Genomic DNA, 15,878 nt, shown 5'->3' with positions numbered 1-15,878 from the left:
TGCTAGCAGCGGCACGCACTGGCCACCACAGCCGGATGCCTTTAGCTTGCACATCATCTCATCCACACACACACACGTACACACGCATTGACAGCACGAGTAGATGACAGTATCACCGGAAGCAACGACTAGATTCTTCGGCACAATTTATGATCTCTAGTAGTATTAGCATTCTCAATCTTCAGTATTGGACGTAAAAAGACAGTGAATCATCGATTTTTAATCGCTTGACGAAACCACCGTTTTTTCTAAAGGTAGGATGAATTTTTCAGAGAATGTGTATGATGAAGTGACTTGTGAGTTATACGTGAATGGATGGCGTCAAAAACCCATTGGCGCACACATGGCGTGGAGGTGTGTGGAGGGTCGGTGGGTAGTGAACCAGCTGGTAGCTTCACTATGCACGGAGTAGTTTAGGCGGATTCCGTTGTTACACGACACCAGCCAGTAACCCCACCTGTCTTGCCGCAGTGGGTTGCGGTTGTATGTATTGGATGCGGCCTGTGCCGTGGCCATTCGACAATCTCATAGGCCTACACAGCACAGGGAGAATCTACTTCACTGATGATATTCGTGTTTGATAGGGTTTCTGCACGTTGCTTCGATTTTTTTTTTCTACCTGTCATCATTTTCTTAAAACAATTGATATCCAAATTATTGTGCTATTTCTACATGTATGTACAATATGTAACTCAACATCTCTTGTCTTGTCTGAAATCAAATCTCTCATGGCCAAGTAAAACCGGTACAGTTTTCTAAAGGAGCATGCATCCATCCATCTTCAGTTGTGACTGGTCTGTTTAGAAGTGACTGACAACATCAATAATAGCAACATGTACATATAAGAACTGTACAGCTAGTGCACTTGAATGTATTTTCATGTGAGGTGTTTAGTTTGTTGCTGTTTTTTGAACAACAGCAAACACACCAGGATATTTCTGACATCTGTAGTGAAGAACGTGTAGAAGCACTCTAACAAAAGCGTGATTTTTTTTTTTTATCTTGATCTTGGGTTGATCAGGCCTAAATATGTACATGGTCATCCTAGAGAAAGTTACATGATTTATAAACATTGTGAAATAATCTGGCCAAATGTTACATGTAGTAGAAAACAACTTGCAATGCAATGTACATGTGGTGTACAATACCCAGTAGCAGTATTGAACTTAAAATGTGACATTGCTTTCTGATGTTATGCAAATTATTTCATAAATTCCTGCTCATGCCCTAAATGAAAATGAAAATTCCAGTGCATTCAAGAGCAGTTGATATTCAAGCCCTTTAGTCTGCTCATGTTCATCACATGTCTTATTGTACATGTATCTGCAGGATAGTATAAATTTATTGTATATTTTCATTGAAAAAAAAATGAATAGGTAGTATATTGTAAACACAATACACAAAGAAATGGTAATAACTGCATGATTTATAATCCAATTTGGTACAAATTGTAGGACTCAAGCATTGTGCCAGGATAGTACCATGTTGCATTGCATGGTTGATCAGAATGTTTTGAAATGGAAGTGCAAGTATAATTACCATGCTAAGAAATTGTATTACTGTTTTCAATGTGAGAACTCTGAATAGACGAGAATTTGATGAATCAATTTTAGACTCAATATTCAAGTATTGATCCTTAAACTCTGAACTTAAAATGTCTTTGACAGACGTCTTTGACAGACTTTAAAACAGTTGTATTTTCCTAACAGAAACTTTCATTTTTGTTCCGAAAAAAAAGTACAATTTATGTATCGAATGCTTTCATTTAAATGAAAACATCTGAATACACTAATTTGGGAATTTCCCTGAAATTGGCCCAGTGTGAAAAATCAATCTGCAAAAGTTATCATTTTTACTGGTTGTACTACAATATATTTATATCTGAAATGCTGATAGATGCTGAAATTCGTTGATATTTTGTATTTTTGTGGACAAGATTTTTTTTTTTTTACCACAGATGTTGATTTTTTCATGTCATTGACCACAACACTGAAAGCACCAATGTGAAGCTGAGGATGCAGTGTAGGTCTATATAGCAAATGAATTCTCCCTTTCTTCTTGGCTCAATCTCCCTTCTCTTCTTCCTCCACCTCCTCACTTCCTCTTCCTCATCTTTACAAAGTTGTTTTTTCATGATTTAAAGTGAGGCATAAGGCTCCTGCCATGTGTGATAATTACATTGTACTAGTGTGTACAAGATCCCTTGTGCATCTTTGCTAGGTTCATGATTTTCATACCATAGCCCTTGTAGATTTTTTTTTAATGTACATGTGTAAAACTTACATGTACATGACTGGAGTGTACAAAATGTACATTCAAGCATACCAGGATTGACAACACTGTACAGTGCGTTTTGTGCTTGTAGCTAGATAGTCACAATTGAGGTTCAAACATTATTTTGCCATTTGTACTTCCATTGGTTTTCCCAGTTTCTGCCAAAATAATATTCATTGTGGCAGTAACAGGCTTCATCATATAGGATACACATGCACAGTTTTTCTGTTCTATTGATTTTACAGGTGTAAAAATGACTCATTACAGTGATGTTCATGTCTGATTTTAAGAAAATGCTGTGACTGAATGCACACAGATTTAACCCCCCCCCCCCAAAAAAAAAGAAGATTTTAACAAATGACTTGGCACCCTTTGACTTTTTCTCCACAAAGATATCTTAATGTAATGCTTCAATGTATTGAGGCTGATTTCCTGTCTTTCCCATCAAACTAAAGATGATTTTATGTTGTACTAGGTAACTGATGTTGACTAGATGCAAACTGTATTTTATAACAACTGTATGCATTATACAACCTGTAATTTATTACTTAAACTGCATTATATCACGTGGTGATTTTGTTCCATGTCAGGCCGAGTATTTATGATACTTGAATTTGAACTCATCAGACATGAAAAACAGCGCGCAGTTCTACTGGTAGTTAATAATACCAGTGTGTCTGTGTATACCAAATTCACAATACTGGCGTTATAACTGACACCATTCAGGGATGGCAATATTCATTCTCTCAGAAATAGATTTTGATAGAGCAATAACTGCACTTGCAACCCCCAAATATGGCCTTGGATTCGTGTTGGTTCACTGCTTCGGTTATTTCCGGCAACTCATTATTTTGAGGCTGTGTATTCTTGTGTCTCTATTTAACGGCAGTCATCTGATTCAGGAATGAGTTAGAGGCAAAAAGGAGCTTTATTTGAAATAGCGCCACAGTCATTATTCACTGCTACTAATATTAATGTATTTGGTAACAAGAAACAAAGTCAATGGTTTCAAAATGAAAAAGAAAAGGAACACAATTATGCATTCCACTTGTAGCACAGGTCATTGTGTGAGCTGAACAGAGGTATGGTGGGTTTTGAAATTTGAAGTGCATTGAATCATCTGGCTATTGGCTGAGCTCCCCAGAAGGGAATTTCCTCTGTTTGATTAAACCATCTGTGTTTGAACTTGGCAAGCTGGGCTGGTGTTCCTACCACTCTCTGTAATTATAGATCGATTGGTGCTTCAGGTCAATATGTGAACAGCTCAGTTTGTCCTTCGCTTCAATTTATTTTCTACTTCAGCCATGCCCAGCAAATTTAATTCCATTATTCTTCACAGGTTTCCTTTCAGAATAAAAAAGAGAAAGTGTTACCAGTTAGACAGAAATGCTAAAGATGTCTAATTTCTATCTCTGTATGTAGAGCATACATGTACAGCCTGTATGGGAATTTACAGAACATATTATATAGATTAAAGGAAAAATATTGGAAGCATGCAGTATTTTCAAAATGAGTTAAATGTTTTTGGCTCTCCACACAAAGTAGTTACAGTTGTAGAAGGCCAACAATAGGAATTAATTTTGTCATAAACTGATCAGCAATTTATGTTTAGATGTACTTGTTATTGTTGCTGTGATTTTACCAATCCTTAAATCACATGTAATTAGTGAAATAACTCTCTGGTAACGAGTAACAAGGTCAACTACGTTACCAATGATGATTGCAGAGCATTACATCGATCAAGGAGCCTCAATAGAAGCTCCTTGCATCGATACACCCATTGGTAATTTTATGTGTTGTGTAAATGCACATATGCCTTTACAGTGTACATATCAACATGCTTTTAAACTGTGCTTTTTGACTAGGAAATGCAACACTAAGAATTTGCCAAGTCAAATGTGATTTGTTTTACTACGTAATGTCAAGGATATTTTATATCGGGTTGTGGTACAAAGTGAATAGATCATTTGTAAATTGTGTCATTATGAAGAAGAATAGATAATACTTTCGATACGGGTATGTACATTAAAGTTGTAGCTCTTCTTGCGTTACAGATAGTACCTGTATATTACATGTTACATCGAGGGATGTTTCTCTGTGCTTTCCTTCAGAGAAATATTCCGTCCAACTGTACATTGTAGGTACTTGACTTGACTTCAATATTATGTCGACATTGCGAAGACCGAGTGCTGTGCCACACATTTGTTGGGAAAGGTAAACTGTGAGAACATTCATCATATGTACAGTGAACCAGTGGCGGATCCGGAGGGGGGCGCACTGCTTGCGTACCCCCTCATTATTTTTGGTTAAAACAAAAGAAATAAAAAGAAAAAAGTGGGGGTGCGTGCACCCCCCTTTAATTTTGCAAAGTCGCCTCCCCTTTACAGAATTCCTGGATCCACCCCTGAGTGAACTGTAATCATAGTGATGTAAATGTGACATCCGTAGGTCCTGTTTATTTTCTTTATTATACCTGATTCTTTATTTTGTGTGCCAAATTGAGCTTTGAAAAATGAACCTTCGAAGAGACTGCGCTAGATAAACCTGTTGCCTATAGGTATGTGATGAATGATTTAAGCAAAATCCATGTGAATTTATAATATCATAGGAAAAAGGTTAAAGTAGCTGCCCAAGGAATCTTTCACTACTGGTCCTTCACAAGTTCAGCCAAAGTGTAAACATTTGCTGCATTTTTATATTAAGTTTGCTGAGCAATTGTAAATTTACACAGGTTCTCAGTTTGGTGGTCCATGGCTAAGTGTTTGTCCCTGAATGTATTGATTTTGGACTAAGGGTTTTAGACTGTAACAAAGGCAGTCCCCAAAATAGAGACTTTCTTGGCATGGGAATTCAGTGTTTTTTGGTCATGATTGCTTTCTTAAGCAGTGAATGAAAGAAACTTTTTATTCACTGTTTTGCATTTTATACCTGGGTAGACTGTTTTTATAGGGTGTTACTCGCACCTCCTAACAAGTGTGGGTCATGCACTTTTCATACACAATAGGGCAGTTCCCGAGGGAAATAGGATTGTGAAAAGTTTCTCAAAAAAAACTTCTATTGTACCTTGATTTACATTTACTGGTATGTATTGTGTTCTTCAGTCTTCATTCTGAATTTCAAGGAAAGAATCTGAATTTTGACCATTCTAGGTCATGTTTTCATAAGAAGCTGTGTTCAGACGGAGGCAGTTTCGGTCGGAGTAACTTCGGAGGAAGGGTCGGAGGAAGCTTGGTCGGAGTAGCTTCGGAGGATGGGTCGGAGTAGTGCCCATCTGAACAAGGTCGTGGTAACTTCCTCCGATCGGAGGAACTTACCACGACCTCTTCCTCCAAACGAGATACTCCTGAGTTTTCTCAGGAGTATCTCGCTACCACGACTAGCTGGTCGGAGTAAATTGCCCGTGTGGACAAGCCCTCGGAGTATCTATAAACTTACACACCTTATGACCTAGGTAAAACTTCCTGGGTCAAATCGCAATGTTGACATTTTGCGAGTACACATGCAATTCTAACCTAGTCAATCGCGACGAAGAAGCTAGCGCTCATGCAGAAATTTCCATCAACCAGAATGGAGGAGACAATTATTGCCACTGGTAAAAAACAATCACATGGTCGACGTGCGCGGCGCTGCCACTTCCGGAAGTTACACCGACCCTTGCACATAATGTAGATTGGTGGGAGTTTCTTCCCATGACTGTCGTGTGGACACAAGGGTCGTGGTAGGATATGCATTAATTTGAATTTTAATTGCCATGCCATAAATTTTTACTCCGACTAGAAATATGTCTGAACATGGCTAGAGTTTCCTATTTTTCTCGATAATTTTACTGCACACCCCTCAAGACTTGTTAACATTACTTTGCTTACATTGTACTTGCCATTTTACAGTGTACAATACGTATATTGCTGAATATTTTAGACTTGCCAGTTTGTATATGAGTACATGATAGAAATACCTAAACATGATTATGGCTTCAATGTTAGATTGATATTTAACCCTTTGTGTGTTTTGAGTGCTGATTGGCACAGAAAACCTTTTAGTTTTGTACACACTCGGCATTTTCACATCAGCCCGATGTTTCGAAATAGCGCGCTTTTTTTCTGACTTGGGAAATTAACCCGATCACGGAATAGCGCGCTATTTGATAATGTGAATACAAATTAGCACGCTAACTGATTGAGAAAATTTCTTGAGTCCAACTCGGGAAATTTCCGAAATAGCAGGACAATCAATGTGAACTAGCGCGCAATTTGATAATGTTCGGGCTGATGTGAATAGGAAATGAAATAGCGCGCTAATTTGCAATCGCGAAAAAATATCTTGAGCTTAGATTTTTATCGGGCTGATGTGAAAACACCTATAGTCTAAAGCCCCTGGCATAGAAAGAGTTGACAGGTGCCCACCTTCCTGGTATAACATCTGAAAGAATTGTATGCTTTTGTAACAGTTATGAAACAGGTGCCTGTGGAAGAACATCTACCATTTGTCTACCAATCTGATTGTGCATCTGATACATACATTGTAGTGTATCTGTATTTTAGTATGTCATGACCATTGCTTTTTAATGGCTAACATTCAGATCTACGGCCTATAGGATAATACACCTGTTCAGTTTTGGTGCTGTTTTTATGTTACTATCTATTTCAGCCATAACTGGAGGGGGGTGGGGGGAGGCTTCAGTATGTCTAACAATAGTTGATTTATACGCTGACATAGCAATGCTCCTGACTCATTGCATAACTCATTGAATTATTCTTTTTTTTTTTATTCTGAAAGCCTCCACCCCTAGTTATGGCAGATATAAGTTAGAGTGCTTTAGAACAAAATATAGATAATAGTGTAGGTCTTAATGTACTGTAAATTCACTGTCCAAAGTCTCATAACTCCATCTGCTCAGGTTTTCAACTTGGTTGCACCATTTTGACATCACTGAGTCTGTTAAAAACTCAGAACAGAAACCACTTGTCAGTTTGTGATTATTTGAAATTGTGACAATGAATGTGTGCACAAATACACGCCATCCATTCTCAGTCATACCAAGTTTTCTTCCTCCTCCCGTTTGAAAAATCACAAAGAGCACAATACTCTTTGCCAAATTCCTTTGAACTTATGGCTTCGTCTCGGGATTACTCATTGTAAAGATCACTGAATTATCTCTCTCTCTCTCTCCCTCTGCTTCTGATAAAGAATCTGTTCTGGAAAGGAGTGTTTTGTATCAATTCTCAGAGAGCAGGATTTTAGGCCTTTGTGTGAGATTTGTGATTGTCTGTCCTTTGCTCGGCATGGGGCAGGCTTAGGGTGTAAAGGGCTACCAGTCTGTGTATGCACCAAACATTCACACTCTAAATTCAGATACCATGGTTGCTTCCATCAAGAAAGGGGTGCAGTTGTATGAGTTTTGAGCACTGGTACCAGTGGACAGTAGAAGATTAGCACTAAAGGTATTTCTCTTATGGCTGTCATATTTACACAATAACCCAAGAAGGTCAGATGTGTTTAATGTTTACACTTTGTGTCAATAAAATATGATGAATTGTGCAATCTTTCAATCTCATTGGCAGAATGGGTTAGGCAAGCATTTATCTCAACAGGGGAGAAATGCAATACTTGCAGCTTTAATCAATATCAAAGATGGACCGTTCATTGTCTTGAAACCCCCAAAATCGATATGCTCTGTTTATGTACCAAGAAATGGCTTCAAGGGCATTTGCCTATTCAGTGTGGCTAAACGGGGCATGTTCAATGAGCTAATGAGTATGGTTAGGTGTCCAACACATCGACCACCTTATGTTTTTCTATCAATTGAAACATGAAAAATCTCACAATTTGCCTGAAATCTTACTTACATGTGGAGAAAATACTCTGGATTCACAAGCGCACACTGAAAATGTGATCTGAGTTACGCGCTCTAGATGGCAGCTTCGAACACGTGGGGTGTTATTTTTACCGCACTCAGTTGCCCTACAGGTACATTAAATCCGACCACCATAGAGTGGCATATACATTGTAGAGACGGTCTAAATGACGATTTTGCGGTCAAAAGCATCAAATTTATTATGGAAGGATACTCTACATCTAACAACAAGTCAGCAAAGGTAGTTGCAGGAGAGAAATAGAAAACTCTAGGTCTAAATTCGATTTTACGGTCAAAAGCATCAAATTTATTACGGAAGGATACTCTACATCTAACAACAAGTCAGCAAAGGTAGTTGCAGGAGAGAAATAGAAAACTCTAGGTCTAAATTCGATTTTGCTAAATTAGGTAATTTAGAGCGAATACTTACTTGTTTTCGCCTCATTTCACTCGGTAGCGTAGCCCGGTGAAGAATCGAACACCATTGCGTGTAGTTCCATGCGTACATTTTCGCTCTGTATGCGCAATGCCAAAATAGATTGTGGTCGGTTTCTATGGACATGGTCAATGTGTTGGAAACCTACTTTATTGTGTGCATTAATCAAATACCAATGACAGCAGAATAGGTTACTACTGCATTGTTTTACTTTTATCCTGATTCTTATTTAGAGTGAAACAGAAATCCCAGAATTGGACACATTCAGTGAAATTGTTCTAATCTTCCTTTGTGTCATTACATCTGTTCAGCTTAATTATAATCAGCTATTGCTATTCATTAAATTTCACATTCCCCGTACAGCTGTAGAATAGCATCACTCATAGCAAGTACCATGTTGTGAATCGATTATAGCGGCTGGACTTTGCTGTTCCATGCCTGTACATTTAAGTCATGATGGTATCAAACTCCAGATAATAAATTCCTGTGTAGCGCCCTCAGTGGCCAATTGTTGCATTTTACCATCCATCTGCGCTGCATCTGTGGAAGGGTCAGACTATCTGGGTTGGATATTAATGATGCCATCGAAGGTTGAGTGTCTGAGGAGCTGGATTAGTTCTTGCTACGTGAGCTAGTGCACATCTCCTATACCAACCTCTCAGAATTCATGCTGTATCTGGAAGTGTGTGTCGTCTAATCGTGGTTGCCGGTAGCAACACATCGTCAGATTTATACCATCATCTGAATCACTTGATTTCTCATATGCTTCTTGATGCCAGGTTTGTTACATCCTGCTCTTAAACTTCAAGTGTGTGCTTGGGTGTTAATTTATGGTAACTTCATCTTTATTCCGGCCATATGATCAAAGGGTACATTGTTTCACAGCTTTTCATTATCGTCCAAGAGAGCTAGTACATACTGTAGGCTTACACATTGTACAGTACATGTAGCCTACATGTACAATCTGTGGAAGTGTTGAATAATGTGCTGGTAAAAGTACCTGTGTAATTGATGTACAAACTACTATAGTATGCCCTTCTTGCAGAAACTGAGTTTGTGGTCCAGTCCTGCTAGAATGGAGACATAAACATGTGGCTGATTTATCAGTGTGTGTCAGGCAAGGCTTTTTAATCATTTTGTGTAAAGTGTATTTTAATAAAGGGTGTGTGCTTCTGCTTTTGGCATGTTAATTTTACAGTTTATTGTATGTGTACATGTAGATTGCAGACAGATACTGTACGGCCGTTCCACGGTAAAAGGGTCTATCTTGAGAAATGTTACTTCGGAGAAAAACGGGTTTAAGATTTGGTGTATTTTTCATGTTTCATTTTTTATATTTTCATAATACATAACACTCAGAAGCCATTCTCTTTACAAACACAAGAGGCAGACATACAAATACACCGAACTTTAAACACGTTTTTCTCCAAAGTAACATTTCTCAAGATAGACCCTTTTACCGTGGAACGGCCGTGTAAGAAGTGATGCATTCACTATTGGTAATCTTGTATTGTAAACATACAAGTGTGTACAATGTACAAAATGTGTACTTTGTATTTTGCAACACTGCGCTGTTGTAAGATATTTCCAAAGTACTTGTGAGAATAATGTAAAAATTAGATTGAAAGATGTCTTGCTTTTTACAAGGAGTTCATTTTAAGATCTATTTGTTGGCTCATATTAGGCATATAATTTGTAATGTTTGACTAGGGTCCAGTCATTTGTATATTATAATAATGACATGAATTTTGCTTTGGTCAGTGTTATTTGGCAAGAACTTACTTACAATGTAGTACATAGCTTGTCATAGTAGAGCATACATGTACTCAGTCATCAATGCATTTTGCCATGGCTACTGTAGAAAAACATCTGCTTTCTGACTCTGCTAAACAATGAGCAGTTATATATGAAAATATTTCATATTCTCTTTTATTTTTTTTAAGGACACTATTTCGCAGACTCCATTTTAATAAAATCATCAGCAAACATGCATGCCAACACTGCCATGAAAATAATGATTAAATTGACAAGAATTGCTCGCAGACCTAAATTTTGATCCAAAATAGATGGTTCACATATATTTTACATAAAATTGTTTCATATAATCATGTTTATTTTAACAGTTTATTTGGAGTTCATAGTTAGCAAGTTGATAAGTTACAGTTTCCTTCATTGGTAACATGTGCATCAATGCCACTTTCTCTAATTTAAATCTATTCTAAAGGTTGGAATTTACTTTGCTATAGGGCCTATATGATAATTCACTAGAAATATCCAACTGTTTATCTAAAAAAGAAAGAGAAAAAAAAAAAAAAAGCTCCCAAACTGTTTTCATTTGGTCTCTGGACTATACCTTGCAGTAAACCGAGCATTATGGAATGATTAACTTTATCACACTGTATAAACAAAGGGGTTTGCAGGTGTAGACTACACATACATTGTACTTCCTGTATCGATCTCACCCGCTATATCTTCATACTTCCTCAGAAACCATCGACCAATCACAACAGATGCGTGGATTGCCATTCCAGAATTCAGTTGAATGGGAGGCTTTCATATTTGGTGGATAGCATTTTCCTCTTATCATACAGGAAATAAGACTGGTTTCAGAGATGCTGGCTTCTGAAAAATGCCGGCAGGAATCACATAGCAATGATCTTTAATAGGCAAACAGATGTTTAGTTCAGTGCCAAAGGCTGTCAGAATGTGTGACTCATCAGATTCTATTATCATTTGTAAAAATTATGATACAGTATTTACAGTACTTGTATTGATTCATCATCTGCACTAGCACAACACTATCAGAATGAGTTGTGCTATCACAGCATGGCATTTCTTGAATGAAAAGGTGGCTAAAATGACAAAGAGACAGTCATAGAGAAATATTTGGACCAAATAGTCTTTACCTTTACAGCAAGAGAAGGTAGTACAAGGCTCACAGCCTGATGATACCACAGAGTTAAACACAATACCTTACATTGCTGAATGGAGACACATTTGATACTTCTTGTCCCCCCCCCCCCCTTTTCCAAACTTCACACTTTTCTTTATTGTTAACCCGTTGAGGATGGAATCCCGAGTATACTCGGGCAAAGGTCTATGGGAAATGCGTGTTGTAGCAAAATCAGCCTGTCCTCAATGGGTTACATGTATGTGTATCTACGATGGCTCTTTTATACTAAAAGTCATTATAGTTCAGTAAGTATACCCCAAATATCCTGAAGGTCAATGTACATTGTACATGTATGTGTTTGTTTTGAATATCTAGAATGCATACACTTGCCATGAATATGAGTTTCCACAATCACATCCGGATATTACCAGGGATGGGGGTGGGGGCACATTAATGAACATTTTGTGCTGTACCCACTTGCATTCAACATGCCACTTGCCAGCTTATAAAGCTTTAGTCCTCTGGAAATTAAACAGAGTGTACTATGAAGATCTCAGCTTTCAATAAAGCAGGATGCCTCCTGACATTTGCAGAGATTGTTCTGTGCAGTCAAGTTACATGGCTCTAAGGCATTTTGATCAGAGATCCATGAGAAATATGGTAGCCAATTTATTTGATGTATGATCAAAGGCATGTTTTCAGCTCTGCCAAATATGGGGTAACTGTGCAGTGCAATAAAGCCACAGTACTGCATCTCATGCATGTTCTACCTCAGGTAACATACAAAATGTACAATTGTACATTGTACATGTGCATGTACATGTACCTGTAAGACCAATGTTTTGCATTTTGTGGTAATGAACAATATATATGCACAATTACAGTGTCTAACCTAATCTAGTGCTTTATTACTGTACATTTGTAGATGTGTATCACTCCCCTTAATTTAGCTGACCCTTTTACCAAAAGCTAGAGTAAAAGATCTTAGGCCAAAAAGCTTATAAATGCACTCTTTATGGGATGTACAGGGTATGTTTGTACAATATTCAATATATTTCTGCTTCAACAAATAAACAGTATATATGTGATATAGATGAAAATAATTGTATTATTTTTTTTTCTGAAATTTGATTTGGTAGGCTGGATATGTTCAAATTTACCATTTTCAATGTAAAGCTGAATTTAAACCTACAGAATACAATGTGCAAGTATACGTGTTTTACTGTGTATTAATAGTATATCAATACAATGTAGATCTACAGAGGTTGCAGCTGTGTACTGTATTTCTCACTGAATATCAGAACTGATCACTATCACCATGATGAAAAAGTGGGTAGTTGTTTTTTTTTTCCATCAGTGGAAATCACTGTGATTATACAGATTGCAAGCCAACAGTTTTGTTGTACAATAGTATTTTTAGCAGCTGTGATGTAGATTCTGATTTATCATCTTTACCTTTTGTTGGTTTCCCCAATCCCCAAACATGTATTATAATCCTGCTTTGCTGTACAGGGATATTGCCCATAACAGTATAACACATCAAATCGAGTTTGATTACTGACAGTAACAATAGATCCCAATTAGAGGCTTGTTGCGTCATCTCTGGCTAATCACGCTCTCTGCCAGTTTGCACTTGATAAACACAATCGTTAGATCACTGGACTTGGCTTGTGTGAAGTGGGTGTGAGAGATAGAAAGGTTTTAGTCTGTAGCTTTGTGTGTAAAGGGTGTGCTGTGATGCATCATTATCACAGTGTGCCTATGTATAAATGTGTGTGTGAGTGTGTGAGTGTGTGAGGGTGGATGATAGATAAAGACAGATCAAAGATAATGTAGATATGAGAAGGTAGATGGAGAGAGAAAGAAAGATGGGGGTGGGAGAGAAACATGATGTAGACAGAAAGAGCATACAAGTATTGTACAAGCAAATGATTGTAGCTTACAACCTGTATTTTCTACTGCAGGTACTGAGTATTACAAATGTAGTCAATATCAAGCCTAAAGCCAAGGATCTTTTATTGAAAGTATTGTTTGACAATGATTTGCCTCTAAAAAACAAAACAAAACAAAAAACAAAACAAAACATACTGGGAGCAGAGAATTTATGTATTTGCATCAGCATGTACAAAAGACTTAACATTTGATTGTAGCACAAATACAGTCTGCATGTAGCTTAGGATCTGATGTTAACATGGTAATGAAATTGAGGTCACAGAGATACAGAAAAGAATATGGAATAAAAGGAAATTATGTGGTTCATTTTAGATAATTTTTGCATCCTGATGAGGGAGTGGCAGACAGCTTGCCCTCATTGTCTGAGTTGATTACAGCAAGGCTGTCAGGCTCAGAATAGCTTGACGTGTCATCTCATTATCTGTGACGTGGTAACAGGGTTAAAATAAAATGAAATCTGTTGGCTATTTGTCAAGAGTCAGTCTAAGCCTCACTGGCGAATGTATGGATTATGGATGTAAGGTTCATAAGCTGACCAGATTACAATCTTTTGAATGTCTGCCGTCATACAGTACAACATACATTGTACAGTAGGTTACAGTGTACCGACATGGTTTCATGTGAGCCATGAGGGGGCCTGTTCTACCATGAGGTTTGTGATTACTGCAAGTTACAATCATTTGAGTTACCATGGTGACAAATGAGATACCGGTATTTGTAATTGGTTGATTCATATCTCTGTGCTACTGTAGAATCTATTTGTAAATAGTGCAAGCTGTAATTACGGTACCCATATGTAGGCCTACCATGTATGGAACATTGTTGCAGTGAACAAGATTATAATGAAATTTTGTTAGATGAAGTAGAAATTCAAGTCCCAAAATTATTATTCCTCATGCCTACTGTGCAAAATTTCCTAAATTTGGATACTGTATAACGAGGTAGCACTCACGGTGTCGAGGACTTTATTTTATCGGGAGTCACCTGGACAACAGATGATACCAGGGCATGCAGGCACTGTCAAATCAGTGATGGTTGGTAGGCTTTGGCAACCTGGCTTTCATGCTGAATGGGCTCAATCGATGTTAGTAGGGATTATCAAATGAAAAGACCAGAGCTCTCAATTTTATGGAAAGATTTTACGACACATTCTTCACATGTGTGGTACCATGGTGGTACCTATTGAATAGAGAAATGTCTTCAGCCAGCCCAAGGAACAGAGTCCTTGTCCATTGTCATAAATTAACTGAAGCAAATCAAATATTTGGCTATCTAGGCCCTATTTGTTTGCATGCAACATCTAATATGCTGCTGTTACTGCACACAATAGAAATTTGTGGTTCATGTTATTTTTTTTTTATAATTCATTTACAAATTGATGCAATAAACTCCAAGGCAAAAAAGGGAAATTTGACCAACTTTTTCATGTAAAATAATTTGAAACTTAAAGTGGCATATGCACATCTAGTACTGCAGATTCAGGCATTGAAATATTTTTCAAAAAGAAAGTTATGGCATTTATAATTTCATCTGTTTGTTTTACAGCGTGATTTGATCTGATCATTGAACATTGAATCCTTCACAAGACATCAGGGCACATTGCATCGGGAGAGTTTGGACATACCATGACATCATGTTTGCCTCCATGGAATTTTGGCAATCTTTACTCTCACCAACATCACACAGCAAGGAGGGGGGCAGGTTCAAGTCCAGACAGCCATCCTCACCAAAGATGAAGAGCAAGAAAAAGAAGAAGCAGGACTCCCCTCCAAAACGAATGGAACAGTCCCAGCAGGGGAAAGGTCAGAAGAGGTCAACACCCAACTTGGCCTCCAAATTGAGCAGGAATGGGAGTATCCAAAGTTGTCATGGCAACTTACCAATTCCCAGCAATGTTGACCGCCATATTTGGGAGGTAAGAGGTCAATTACTTGGCACTTGCTTGACCTTTGTGTGCACTGTGTATGTACAGTATGTGTGTGTGTGTGTGTGGTGAAAGACATTGTTTGAATTTATTTTTTATGTGTGTTTTGAGTTCAAATTGAATATTGTTCATGTGCCCCTCCCTGTATTTCAATAATAAAATTGTGTTTATGAATTCAAATAATAATTTGATGCCTACGCAATACAGTGTATTTCATTTTCAGTGGTTGTTGGTTGACATAGTAGCAAGGTACATCTACAGTGTACCTCTTGTTTCCAGGAGTACCAAGGAGGAAAGGTAGACCTGATGCTTTCTCCTCATTTCCACTTGGTTGCAAATAAGGTTTTATTTCAGAAAAAGGCTCATAGAGTGATCTGTCTCTAGAAATTCATCAGCTCAAAGAATCTCCTTTTAGTGGAAGTCAAGCATTGAAAATCTGGGATCTTACTGCATGGCAGCAGATGAAATGAGATTAGTCACTATTTAGTTTCGAAGAAGAGAATCTGAATTGTGAAAGTTAAACTGATTGCCTGCTGATAGTCCA

The 15,878-nt window shown here is 37.7% G+C and overlaps 1 protein-coding gene across 1 annotated transcript in view; it reads left to right on the top strand.

The window, feature by feature from the left end:
- The first annotated feature begins 15,043 nt into the window (after positions 1-15,043).
- LOC140232058 (uncharacterized) overlaps positions 15,044-15,878 on the top strand; it is a 39,571-nt gene continuing 38,736 nt past the window's right edge. The window contains exon 1 of the mRNA XM_072312213.1: positions 15,044-15,325. Coding sequence (XP_072168314.1) covers positions 15,044-15,325 — 282 coding nt within the window. The remainder of the gene's footprint in view (positions 15,326-15,878) is intronic.

Source organism: Diadema setosum, chromosome 1, assembly GCF_964275005.1.
Source record: "Diadema setosum chromosome 1, eeDiaSeto1, whole genome shotgun sequence".
NCBI lineage: Eukaryota > Metazoa > Echinodermata > Echinoidea > Diadematoida > Diadematidae > Diadema > Diadema setosum.
This window is presented reverse-complemented; position numbering and strand designations above follow the sequence as displayed.